Genomic DNA, 12,210 nt, shown 5'->3' with positions numbered 1-12,210 from the left:
AATCGTCAACCAAGACGGGAGATCCAAGACCAAGACAGACTTACCCAGTCACTGAGGAGGTGGATGGGCCTTCTCTAAAAAAGTTTCCTTATGTCCTTTGATCCCATCTGCTGACCTCAGTCTCCAATCACCGATCTTCCTTCTCACTGTAGCTTAGCTCTCCTGTTGGCTTAAATTTGCATTTCCCCATGACTCATGATGTTATCTTTTCAGGTACATATTGACCATTACTTACATCTCCTTTGGTGAAGCATCTATTGAACTCTTTTCCAACATTTTTGTCTTATGAGTTTCTTGTATATTCTTATATGTAAGTCCTTTGTCTGATTTATGTATTGTAAATATTTCCTCCCAGTCAGCAGCTTGCCATTTTCTTTTCTTAATGGTGTCTTTTAAAGAGAAGACAGTTTCAAACTTGAAAAACTTCAATATGTCCATTTTTTCTTTGATGGTTAGTGACTTTTGCATCCTAAGAAATTTTTGCCTAACAAACTTCGAAGAGATTTTCTCCTATGTTTCCCTGTAGAACTTTTACAGTTCTAGTTTTTATGTTTAAATCTGTAGGCCTTTTTGAGTTAATTCTGTATATACTGTGAGATAAGGGTTAAGGTTCTTTTTTTTTTTTCCCCATAAGGATATCCAGTCGTTCTTGAACCATTCATAGAAAAGACTACTTTACCCCCATCAAATTACCGTGACACTTCAGTCAAAAATTAATTGAAAGTAAGGTGGGGCTCTATTTCTGGACTCTATTCCCTTCCATTGATCCATATGTCAATCCTTAGGCCAATACTCACTAGCTTGATTATAGTTTCATATAAGCCCTGCTATCAGGAAGGATAAATTTGTTCTTCTTCAGAATTATTTTAGCTATTCAAGATTCTTTGCATGTTCATGTAAAATTTTAAATCAGCTTGTCTGATTTTAACGTCTGCCCAAAAAGCCTGCAGGAATTCTGACAAGCATTGCTATAGAATCTATAGCTCAGTGGGGAAAAACAGATATCTTAAAAGCACTGTCCTACAATCCATGAATATGGATTTTGTCCTTTTATTTGGGTCTTTAAAAACTTTCCTTCAGTAACGTTTTGAAGTTTTCAGTGTACGGGTTTTTCACATTTAAAAATATTTTGCCCCTAAATACTTAATTTTTTGGTGCTATTATAAATTATTTGAATTTTGTGGACAGTATAATTTGTTGACATAAAATTGATTTGTTAATGTTATTTCCTGCAACCTTGTTAATTCAATTATTATTAGTACCATTTTTGTAGTCCTTAGAGTTTTTCTGGTATGTGCTCATGCCATCTGTGAACAGTTTTACCTCATTCTTCCCAATCTTTATTGTACTGACCAGGACCTCATATACAAGTTTGAAAAAAGTAGCGAGAATACACATCCTCATCTTGGTGCATCTCTTAGCGTCAAAGTATTCAATATTTTATCCTTACTTATGATGTGACCAGTAGGTATTTTTTAAATTCCCTTTATTAGGTTGAGGAAGTTCCCTTCCATTCCTTGTTTGCTGAGAGCTGTTAGTATGAACTTTGTAAAATGCTCTTACTCTACCTATTGAAATGACTATGTGGTTTTTCCTCCTTAATTCTGTTACTATGGTAAACAATACTAATTGATTTTCAAATATTATACCAACCTTGCATTCCTCCCACTCTGTCTTCATGTAAAGTTGGTATAATATTTGAAAATCAACTGTTTAAAAAAATTCTTTTTTATACATCGCTGGATTCAAATTGCCAACATTTTGTTAAAGACTTTCAGGACTTTTAAAAGGGTAATTGATTTAAAGCTTTCTTTACTTGAAATACCTTTGTCTGAGTTTGGTAAAAGGGTAATGCTGACCTCATAAAAGGGTTCCCTCCTGCTTTCTAAAATGTAAGATTGGTATAATTTCATCCTTAAATGTCTGATAGAATTCACCAATGAAGCCATCTGGGTTTGGGATCTTCTTTGTGGAAAGGGCATTAATTCAATTTCTTAAAACAAATTAAGGGAATATTCATATTTTCTATTTCCTTTCATGTCTGTTTTGGTAATTTGTGTCTTTCAGGAAATGTACCTCTTTCATCTAAGTTGTCAAAATTACTTGTCTATAATGTCTAAACAAAAACAAAGGGGACACAGGCCAGACCTACCTTTGGGTGAGACCCAATTCCTGACTACACATCGACCATGTTATTAGGAGATACTTGATGAAGTATTTAGGGGTGAGGAGTCACGACATCTACGGAGAGAGAGGGAGGGAGGGAGCAATGCACAGCAAACATTATTAAACTGGTGAATACAGGGTGAAGGCTATATGGGCATTCACTGTACTATTTCTACAACTTCTGTAGATTTAAAACTTTTCCAAAAAGAAGTTAAATGATATATTCATATTCTACAACCCAGTGATTTAAAGAAATAATCAGAAAACCACACACATACTCTGTCTGCACAAGGAGTTTTATCATGGATCAGAGTTTGGAAACACCCTAAATATCCCACTCTTAAGAGGACTGGATAAACAAACTACAGTATGACACCAAAAACTCAACAACAATGACAACAACAACAAATACCACAAATTTCCCAAGAGTATCCACGTGGAAAAGTCTCAATATAGACAGACTATGGAAGGAAAAAGTTGTAACACTGAATATATGACCCCATTCTACATGCACGGGAAAAAGACTGCAAAATAACAATGCAAAAAATGTGGTTGTCTTGGAGTGGTGGGGTTACAGGTGAACTTGACTCTTCTTCACACTCTTGTTCAGAATCACTTGAAGGATTCCAGATCATCTCATCACTCCAGGGGCGACAGCAAGGAGAGCTTGCATTGATTTAAGGGCCTAGCAGGCCAGGAGGCATGGCTCTGGATTGACTCCAAGAAGGAGGGAGATCCCAGTGGTGATAACTGGCCACAAGGGAGTCCAGCAGAGGGGAAACAACAGAGGACTAGAGGAGAGGCACATAGACTCTGAGACTTGGTCTCACTCCCTCCAAAATAGGCAAAGGTTGGGAGACTGAGTAAGGTGGTATCTGTGAAAAAAGTTAAGTTTCATACACATGTAAAAGCAACTGCCCTTCTACTTTGTTCCACAAGTACCTTTGTAGACTTGGTACCCATTATTACAGGAAATCCACATGGAACAATGAGAATTAGAGTTTAAAGATCTGAGTGGAGGTTTGAATCCGTGCTTCTTGCATGGTCTGGTGCAAACTGTTTAGCCTTTCTGAGCCTATTTTCACTTCCGAAAACCTGGGATGATGATGATTTTAATCATCGTCCTCCCATGTCAAAAGATTGGGTGAGAAAAGTAGCAATTCAGTACTACCAATAAGCTTTGCCACAAGAAACCATGGAGTGGTCAACGTTCAGGTTGATAAGGACAGTGAATGAACTTCATTGGATGGGCAGCACAGAATACTAGGGATCTAGAAGCCTACCGGTCAGAGGCCCTTCCAGGGAAGGGTTAGGAGGGCAGGAACCATCCTTACAAAGGGAGATGAGTATGTGAGAATCCTTGGTTTTCACCATAAACATGCTGCGAATAAGAGAAGGGGACCAGATGATTCCCCTCACACACCATGAGAGAGGGGGAAACTGCACCAAGCCCTAAAACCTGGGGTGGCTCCAGGCCTCCGAATGGGGCAGCTGTGTCCTCCTTGAGCACAGAGCTGACCATGTGCCCTGCACTACTGTCCTAGGTTGGAAGCTGAAGAACAACCAGATTCCCTCTTGAAATGCTTGGTCAAACCAGCTGGTAACCTCATGAGTAGAAAGATTATTTTGACAGGGAGTAAGAAGCCAGGGATCGGACAAGATATCTGCCTAACCTGCTGCTGGAGACATGCGAGGAAGATGAGGAGAGAAATATTTTTTCTACCTTCTGAATTCTCCTCCCTGTAACTCACAGGACAAACCTTTCTGGGTTTGGGGTCAGCAAGGAGTTCAGCCTCTCACACTGAGATTCCTGTTTTACAAAAGTGATCTACTCTTAAGACTGTGAAATTGACCCATTTATTTGACTAAATCACTGTTACCCAGATTCACTTAAAAAAAAAAAAATCCACTGCTTTCTACATTAGGAACAATGAAAGCAAGAAAGATCGTCAAATCGGGATGTTGAGAGGTAGGTTGAGGACTGGCCACTGAAACTGTAAAAATAATACAAACGCAAACTCCAGAGGTGAAATTCAGGCAATTTATTGTAAACAGGATTACCCTAGCACTCTACCACATACTGGCTGTGTCACATGCTCTCTCTTCCACATCAAGTAGTGAAAAAGAAGACTTTTCAAAAAGTCACGGGGAACTAACACCTTAGTGTGTTTCACAAATCTCATTTACTAAGCGCTGAGTGAAGAGCAGTATCCAGGTTGTCTGTTACTGCTCAGGGACTGCAGTTTGGACCCATGTAGCTGAATCCATAAGTATGCCTGAGTGACCCCACAGTAGCTCTGGATCCAAAGTGGAAACCAGATAATGCTAGAGCACGCTCAGGAGCAACCAGATTCCTGTAAGACTACATGAGATGCCTTTCAGATTTCTTCACGTGACTTTCTCATAAAAATGACACGGTTAAATTTCACCCCCTCCCTTTTTTTTTTTAAAGAGCTAAAAGCACATAATTTTCCACAGAAAAGATATAAGTGGATTATTTACTTTTCCAGTGGTGGATTTATGCACTCAGGACTAGTTTTTGATCCCTCTCGTATATATTTGCAGTTTGATGAAAAGCTGCATAGTCTACAAATGCATAAAACCAGAAGGAAGTGATGATGACTCACGTACCTTCTGATGGACAAAGACAGGCTTCATACAAGGAAGCTCTTGAAGGTAGGGATAAAAAGACGGTTACAGCACCACATATATCTGACAGTAGAAAGGGAGCCCCGCTTTCAAAAGCAGCCTCCACAGTTGTAATTATCATTCTTGCCCCAAATTCAGATTATTCAGAAAAATAGCAAATGTGAAAACTTAAGATGTGAAACGACATGACTCTACAGAAAGAAGTCCTGGCAAATCAAGTCATATGGAGGTAAAATGTCATTTGAAAATGCCATTCTTTACTTTGCCTGAGTTAGTGAACTACAGGGCCACTTACTGTTACTAGTGTCTGTAGGTTTCCAATTTCTCTTTAAGTTTTAATAACAGTAAATATTTCAAAACAGCTGTTAAATCTACAGTAACAATTTCATCCAAAATTGTATCTCATGAAAAAAAAAATTTTTTAAAAGTTCACTCCAGTCATCATCTGTGTGTTTGAATTTATATATTCAAAAAATAACTTTACACTTAAGGCAGTATTAGACTGGTAGCAAAACAGGATTTAGAGTCTCTATGGAGGGCACGCTATTTAAGAATCCAAGGCTTTCCTTTTTATACCTCCAAAAAGGTGTCTTTGCACGTGTTGCCTTTTATATTCATAATGGGGCAAATATTTTGGTTCGTATACTGACTGCAATTTCGTGGTAGTAAAAAGTTACAGGTGTTTAGAATAGATGATGTTGGAAAAGCATGTCACACACTCAGTGGGATCTGAAGTTGACCCTGTTTGTTTTTGTTAAATAAATACAGCAACGTGTTGATGGGAAAAAGTGACACTGATGGAACACTGCAAACCAACTATGAACAACAAGAATGTCAATATAATTCAATCAGGAAAGAACAAATCACAGTAATCCTGAGAAATTCAGTTTGGGACAAAATTGATGTAAGGTAAGTCTGTATTTCTAGCACTGTAAATAAGTAGGGTGTTCTAGAGTTTTCCAGCATTTTACTAGTTTGAATAAAAAACATGTTCAAATTCTATAAAAAGATTAAAACCATGCCTTATATATCAGCAATTTCACTAATAAAAGAAAATTACATTGCTTTGTTCATTATCTGCCAAATGTAATGTTCTCCATTATTTACATGAAACCATTAAGTAGAAAGCAAAATTGAGGATCCATTTTTAAAAAGGTATTATCTTTCTATATGTTTTGAAGTCTTTTCTGTCAACCTAGGAGGCTTTTAGAAAAAAGCTAACATATTTTCCTTCTGACAAGTGACTATTTTACAGAATAAGGAAGAAAGTTTCTATAGGAATATCATCCATCATTTTAAGTATTGTTATAAGGGACATTTCTCTTAGTAATGAAAACTTTTAAAATATTAAGAGGCATGTATTTTAAAAATATTCTACATCTATAAGATTTTGTAATTTAATTACTTTGGATTTTTAATATTTCTACATAATGACATTTGACAACTTTTTTTTTTCTGTTTGTCTCTCTAATAGTGAACCATAAAATATTAAAGTGGCCAAGATTGTTTTCCTAGCCCTTGGAAGACTCAGGAATGCATCCACTTGCACTTTCCCGCCCGTGAGGAATCTTCAGAGTTTTGCAGCCATGAAGTTAATATGTGGTTTCACAAGGGGAAACAGTGGCAAACCACGCTTGAACTCAGTCATGTTCTGAATCACTTCAGGCTGCAAAGAAAAAAGTTTTAGTGTATTTAGCCTAAAAAGCAGACTGAACAGGACATAAACTTTATTTTTACATATACATACTAGTTTCTACACTATATATTACATATTATATCTACTGACCTCTCTTCCTGGATCAGTAAGGTCAGAGAGTCTATGCAAACCTATGGTGAACGTCCCCAGTGGGACTCTGGGCCAGAGGGAAGAATCTTGGCTTTCCTCCGGGCACTCAAGGGCAGGCCCACTGAGGGCTCAGGACCACCGCTTTGGCGGAGTGGTAGAGGCCAGTGTGCCCACCCGGCAAGAGCCTGCTAACACTGCCAGCTTCCTCTTCTTGCAAGTGAATCCCAACCTTTCCAGATGACTAAAATGCACAAGCACCATGGAAAAGGCTGGGACAAAGGTGGCTGGAGATGACTCATTGCAGAGTAACACAACTGTTCAAGCTAGAGGACAAGGCGGACAAGGGCAAAGGCTGAGTCTCTGCAGCTGAAAAAGGAAAGAACGGCAACCTGGTCTTCACGGGAGACCTAAAGTAGATGCCCGAATACCTCGTAACCTGAAATCTCTAGGTCTTATGTGCCCTGGTGAACAAGCTCCTTCTAAGTAGAAAGTCCTCTAACAGGGCAAGCTAACAAGAAATCTATATTTCTTACTTGTGGCAAGGCTGGTGCTTGTGACAAATTTATATCATTTTGACATGGGAACTCTCCAACCACAGGACCTATAAAAAACAAAAGGTTTAATGCTTCGTACTTATTGATACTTGTACACAAGAGCAAACAAACAAACAAACACAAACCAGACTCAGCTCACTAAAAATCTGCACCAGGCCCCGTTCATGTACCTTTCAGATCCTTTTAGGGTGTGTGCTCCCAAGGCCTTGTTCACTTGTCCTGCCTCCTATCCAGAGTGTCCCTAATGATGGTTCATGATGTTACTGTGCTTAAATAGCCTTGGCCGCAGCTGCTTTAATGCCCAGCTCTGACCTCACTGGATCCTGAGGCTCTGGCCACCCGGAAGGACCCAGTAAAACAACCTGGAAGGCTGGGGGAGTAAATGGTCATGGGGCAAACCCTGGCCAGTCAGAGACAGGAGATGGGAAGGACAGATAAACTGCTCACCCTTCCCCCGCCACATGCAGTTGTTCCATACAGATTCTTTGGAGATGTCCTACCAGCACCTGGCCTTGTTTTCTTATGGAGCTGTGGCCAGCTCGGCACTGTGTCATCTGCTGTTGGCTCCCTCCTTCACTGCCTCATTTCCTTTTTCCCCTTATTTTTGCTTTGACAGAGCAGACCCTGTCTCCAGTTAGTTCCCCTTCTGTGCCCCTTTACTTCCTGGTGCTCTATAAAGGATGTGGCTATGGCATGGTACAGCTATCGTGTGCCTAAAAACACACTTTTGAAAAAGTCAATACTCAATACTTACAAGAATCCATTTCTCTGGCAAGAACATGGACGGATACCTTATGTCTTCTCGGGGCATCTACCGCCAACATTTCCTGGGTGGAAAGAATAGCAAGGTCACCCTTTTGCCCCACTAAGGAACTTAAAACGAGGTTTTCTCTTACGACCATGAACAATCAGCTCTCACGCAGTCAAACAGTAAAGACGCCTCCCTTTCTTTCCCCTTACCTACAGCATTTCATTTGAACTCCACAAAGATTAGGAGGGTAGGCAAGAATTTTCTTTTTTTAAAAAAATTAATTAATTTATTTATTTTTGGCTGCGTTGGGTCTTCACTGCTGTGCGCGGGCCCTCTACGGTTGCTGCGAGTGGGGGCTACTCTTCATTGCGGTGCGCTGGCTTCTCATTGTGGTGGCTTCTTGTTGCGGAGCACGGGCTCTAGGCGCGCGGGCTTCATTAGTTGTGGCATGCGGGCTCAGTAGTTGTGGCTCGTGGGCTCTAGAGCACAGGCTCAGCAGTTGTGGCGAACGGGCACAGTTGCTCCGCGGCATGTGGGATCTTCCCGGACCAGGGCTCGAACCCACATCCACTGCATTGGCAGGTGGATTCTTAACCACTGCGCCACTAGGGAAGCCCGGCAAGAATTATTCTTAACCCCATCTTACGATGAGAAAACTGAGTCCAAGGAGATTAAGTGCTCAAGCTCCTACGGCTAGTAAGTACCTGGGCTGGGATTAAAACCTTAGCTTAGTTCTCACTGGGGTGTGACGCAGGGCTGCACCTAGTGATCTGCAGTGTCTGCAGAGACAATGGCCTGAGCTTAGTTAAGGGATGACCACAATGCTTGCCCCCCTAAGAAAAGAAGAAAACTAACATCTCTTGAGTGTCATCTTGTATCAGCCTCTCTCCTATGTTAGCTCACTTGATTCTCTGTAAGCTAAACATCATGATGATTCCTATTTTAGAGACTCTGACTCTAAAACAAAGAGTCACACAGCTGGAGTCACACAGCTTGGAAGGGATGGTGCCAGAAGTGAGGTTTGCTTGTTCTCTCCATTCCACCACGTTGCTTTGAGGGACTCCCCTTAGTTACTACCAAGAAAGCCAGGAGTGGTATGTTGGCAGAAGGATCCTGTGGGGAAGTGTCTCCTCACATTTTCCTTGATGCTGGACCTGTATCTGTCTTTTCCAAAGGGAAAACACGAGTTGCGATGAAGTTTCCCCTGATGCCTCAGCCAGCAGCAATGTTTTGTAACCTCAGAGGAAGAGATCATCAGCAAAGCCAGACTGACTCACGGTTATTTACGGAACAGTTATTGCAAGCCTGGCCCTGTGCAGCTGCAATGGAAGCCCTGCTGAGGTTGCACAGCAAGCTTGCCCACGGCTCTGCCAGCTGGCAGAACAGCCTCTTTCAGGAGCTCAGCCCAGGTCGGCCTCCAGTAACATGCAGTGCCTCATCTCAGAGCATCTTACTTACTGGAGTAAAACGTTTGCTTCCAAAGATCTATTCTTGATCCCTTTTCACGCAAACCTTCATTGCCCTCTTAACCTGTATTGGTTACAGCAGAACATCCTGTTCAATTTCCTGACCAACTCTGGATAATCCCCATTTTCCTAAAAACCAACCAATTGCATTTTCTTGCAAACTCTATTCTAAGGAACACTAGAGTCCTAAGAGATATTTATAGGTATTCTGTGCAAAAAAAAAAAAAAAAGTGTCCATAGTGATAGCAGCTTAGGAAGTATTTTGTTAATCAAAACTAAACAAATGCTGGGCTAAAGAAATCTTAACTATGGGGTTCTTAGAACTTTTCAAAAGCTAACATGCTCTGTGATTCTCCAAGAATGAGAATAGAGTAGTCATTCCCAAACGTACATGGTCACGAAACCCTTTTTTCTAGGTACCCCCTATTAGTATCTTGTACCATGGAACATAGCTAGGGAAAGCCTGTTCTAGATTTAGCGTAAGCTTGGTAATAAATACTCTCATTTTTTAAGACAAGAAAGTCAGTCTTATAACTGCTATTTTCACAAATTCAATAATCGGGTACCACCTGTAACTTCAAATAAATAACAGAATTTGTGGAAGGAAAGAGAAATCTTCATTTCTTCTGGAAACATCACAGTAAGTCATATTAAGTCATCATTCTTTTTGAACACACATAACTAATAATGTCTTAAAATAAATGTCTCAGGAACCAAAAAGAGCTGAACACGAGCACCCTCTTTTGTAGGCAGTTGAGAACAAGTAACTAACCTCACAAAGTGTAACAGTCTTAAGCAGTAAATCAACACAACTAAAACCCACTTTATAACACCAAGGAGGAAAACATATTCTGATCTAAAACATTCTGATTAAAATATTTAAAAATCCTAAGATTGAGTATTACTAATAAAGAGATAACAATAGAGACTGTTTAATAAATGCTACTAAGTGTCAATCACTTTACATACCTCATTTCAATGAATACCCCATAATCTCTATTTTGTAAATTAGGAAGCTTAAGTAATTTGGTCAAGGTCACAGAGCTAGCTAGTTGGTGATACGGCTGAGCCCCGAGTCTGTGCTCAGGGGCCATATGTGCTCCTGCTGCTGCCCCACAGACCACCGAGGGAGGCCAGCAGCTCTGAGCAGGGCTCTGGACGGCTGAACAGCCTGGCAGCGGACACGTGTCCTGGAGCCCTGCTCTCACACCCAACTCTGCCCCTCACGGTCCTACTGCAGCTCTCTCTCCACAGACACAAAGACTACCTGGGGTTATACTTCAGAACAGAATCTTATTTTATATATTGTTTTATTTAAAAAATATGTATGTGTTGGGAGTTCCCTGGTGGTCCAGTGGTTAGGACTCTGTGCTTCCACTGCAGGGGATATGGGTTTGATCCCTGGTCAGGGAGTTAAGATCCCACATGCTGCATGGTGCGGCCAAAAAAATAAAAGAAAAAATTTTTTAAATTAAAAAAAAAAAAAAAGTATGTGTTTTTGTTACATACATACACACACATTTTTTAAAAATAGATTTTATTTTTTAAAGCAGTTTGGGTTCACAGCAAAACTGAGTGGAAGGTGCACAGATTTTCCATATACCCACTGCCCCTTCACAGGCCTAGCCTCCCCCTTGTGAAAATATATATTTTTTAAAAGACTATCACTGCAAAAAAGCACAATTCCTCTACACAATGCAAGGGAGCCATGAGGTAAAGAAAACGGTAAATTGCCCAGCCAGCCATGTCCATAGCCAAAATGGTTCAAATCCCATTGCTGAGAAAGGAACATTCAAAATACTGTCTTTTACTGTCAAATTTTGAACCTAAAATTGCTACTGTCTCTCTTTTCTTATTGCTCAGGTGTTACTGGCTATATGAATACTTGTTTGCACATACAGAGACCAGAAACCTTGTCGTCCTGCAGAGGATCTGGGGGGAAGTGTAAGTAACTGGTAGACAGTGCTAAATCACCCTTTTCTTCTATGAAACTATCAGCACCTCCAACTCAGGGCTATTTCCTTTTCCTCACTCTCCCACAAAGCACCAACCGTGGTGAATTAGATCTGATTAGCCTTCACTGTACAACTAATTTCACAAAATCATTCCAATGAGAACTGCAAGCACCACTCCTGTTACGGCAGTTACGATAGATCCCTGAAAAATGACCTTGAAAAGCAGATGACATCCCTCCTAGAGATGTTAGCATGAGGCAGGACCTGAGCTCCCAACGAAAAACCTGGTGTCTGATAAATCAGATGTGAACCAGGAGAAGTGGCTAAGGATACTAGATAGGGTATAATTCTAAGGTACTATGGTAATTATGGAGTAGAATTTTGTTCCTTGTCCTAAAAAACAGACATAAAAGTATTTTACACAAATTAGAGGTCCCAATACATTACAAAGAATATATATAACACTTTAGGTACAACTCTATTGCAGCATAAATTTTTAATTTCTGCACTTAGCATGGTTACTACACACTATATGCCCACTTAAAATTTTTGCTACCCTTCTATGAATTCTGTTACAGGTGGGGAAAATTTAGATGGTGTAAACCTCTTCAAGCTGTACTGGGAAAACTTTAATGGTGGTGCCTCTCTTTTCTCTTGATGAACTTTCTCAGTGAGCTCAGGCATTTAAAGCTCACAAACCTGGGACTTCCCTGGTGGCGCAGTGGTTAAGAATCCACCTGCCAATGCCGGGGACACAGGTTCTAGCGCTGGCCTGGGAAAATCCCACAGGCCGCAGAGCAGCTAAGCCCGTACGCCACAACTGCTGAGTCTGCGCTCTAGAGCCCACGAGCCACAACTACTGAGCCCGCATGCCACAACTACT

General features: G+C 40.6%; 1 protein-coding gene across 2 annotated transcripts in view; it reads right to left on the bottom strand.

Annotated features, from left to right (window-relative positions):
• Positions 1-5,857: 5,857 nt before the first annotated feature.
• The window catches only part of IDE (insulin degrading enzyme), a 106,974-nt gene continuing 100,621 nt past the window's right edge, over positions 5,858-12,210 (bottom strand). Inside the window, exons 23-25 of one of the 2 annotated variants that reach the window (XM_061195151.1) lie at positions 7,910-7,982; positions 7,135-7,202; positions 5,858-6,481 (exon numbers count right to left, since the gene is read on the bottom strand). In XM_061195151.1, coding sequence (XP_061051134.1) covers positions 6,386-6,481; positions 7,135-7,202; positions 7,910-7,982 — 237 coding nt within the window. In that variant the 3' untranslated portion in view covers positions 5,858-6,385. The remainder of the gene's footprint in view (positions 6,482-7,134; positions 7,203-7,909; positions 7,983-12,210) is intronic. The other variant, XM_061195143.1, reaches the window with a different exon arrangement.

This window comes from Eubalaena glacialis, chromosome 1 (assembly GCF_028564815.1).
Source record: "Eubalaena glacialis isolate mEubGla1 chromosome 1, mEubGla1.1.hap2.+ XY, whole genome shotgun sequence".
In the NCBI taxonomy this organism is placed as follows: Eukaryota; Metazoa; Chordata; class Mammalia; order Artiodactyla; family Balaenidae; genus Eubalaena; species Eubalaena glacialis.
This window is presented reverse-complemented; position numbering and strand designations above follow the sequence as displayed.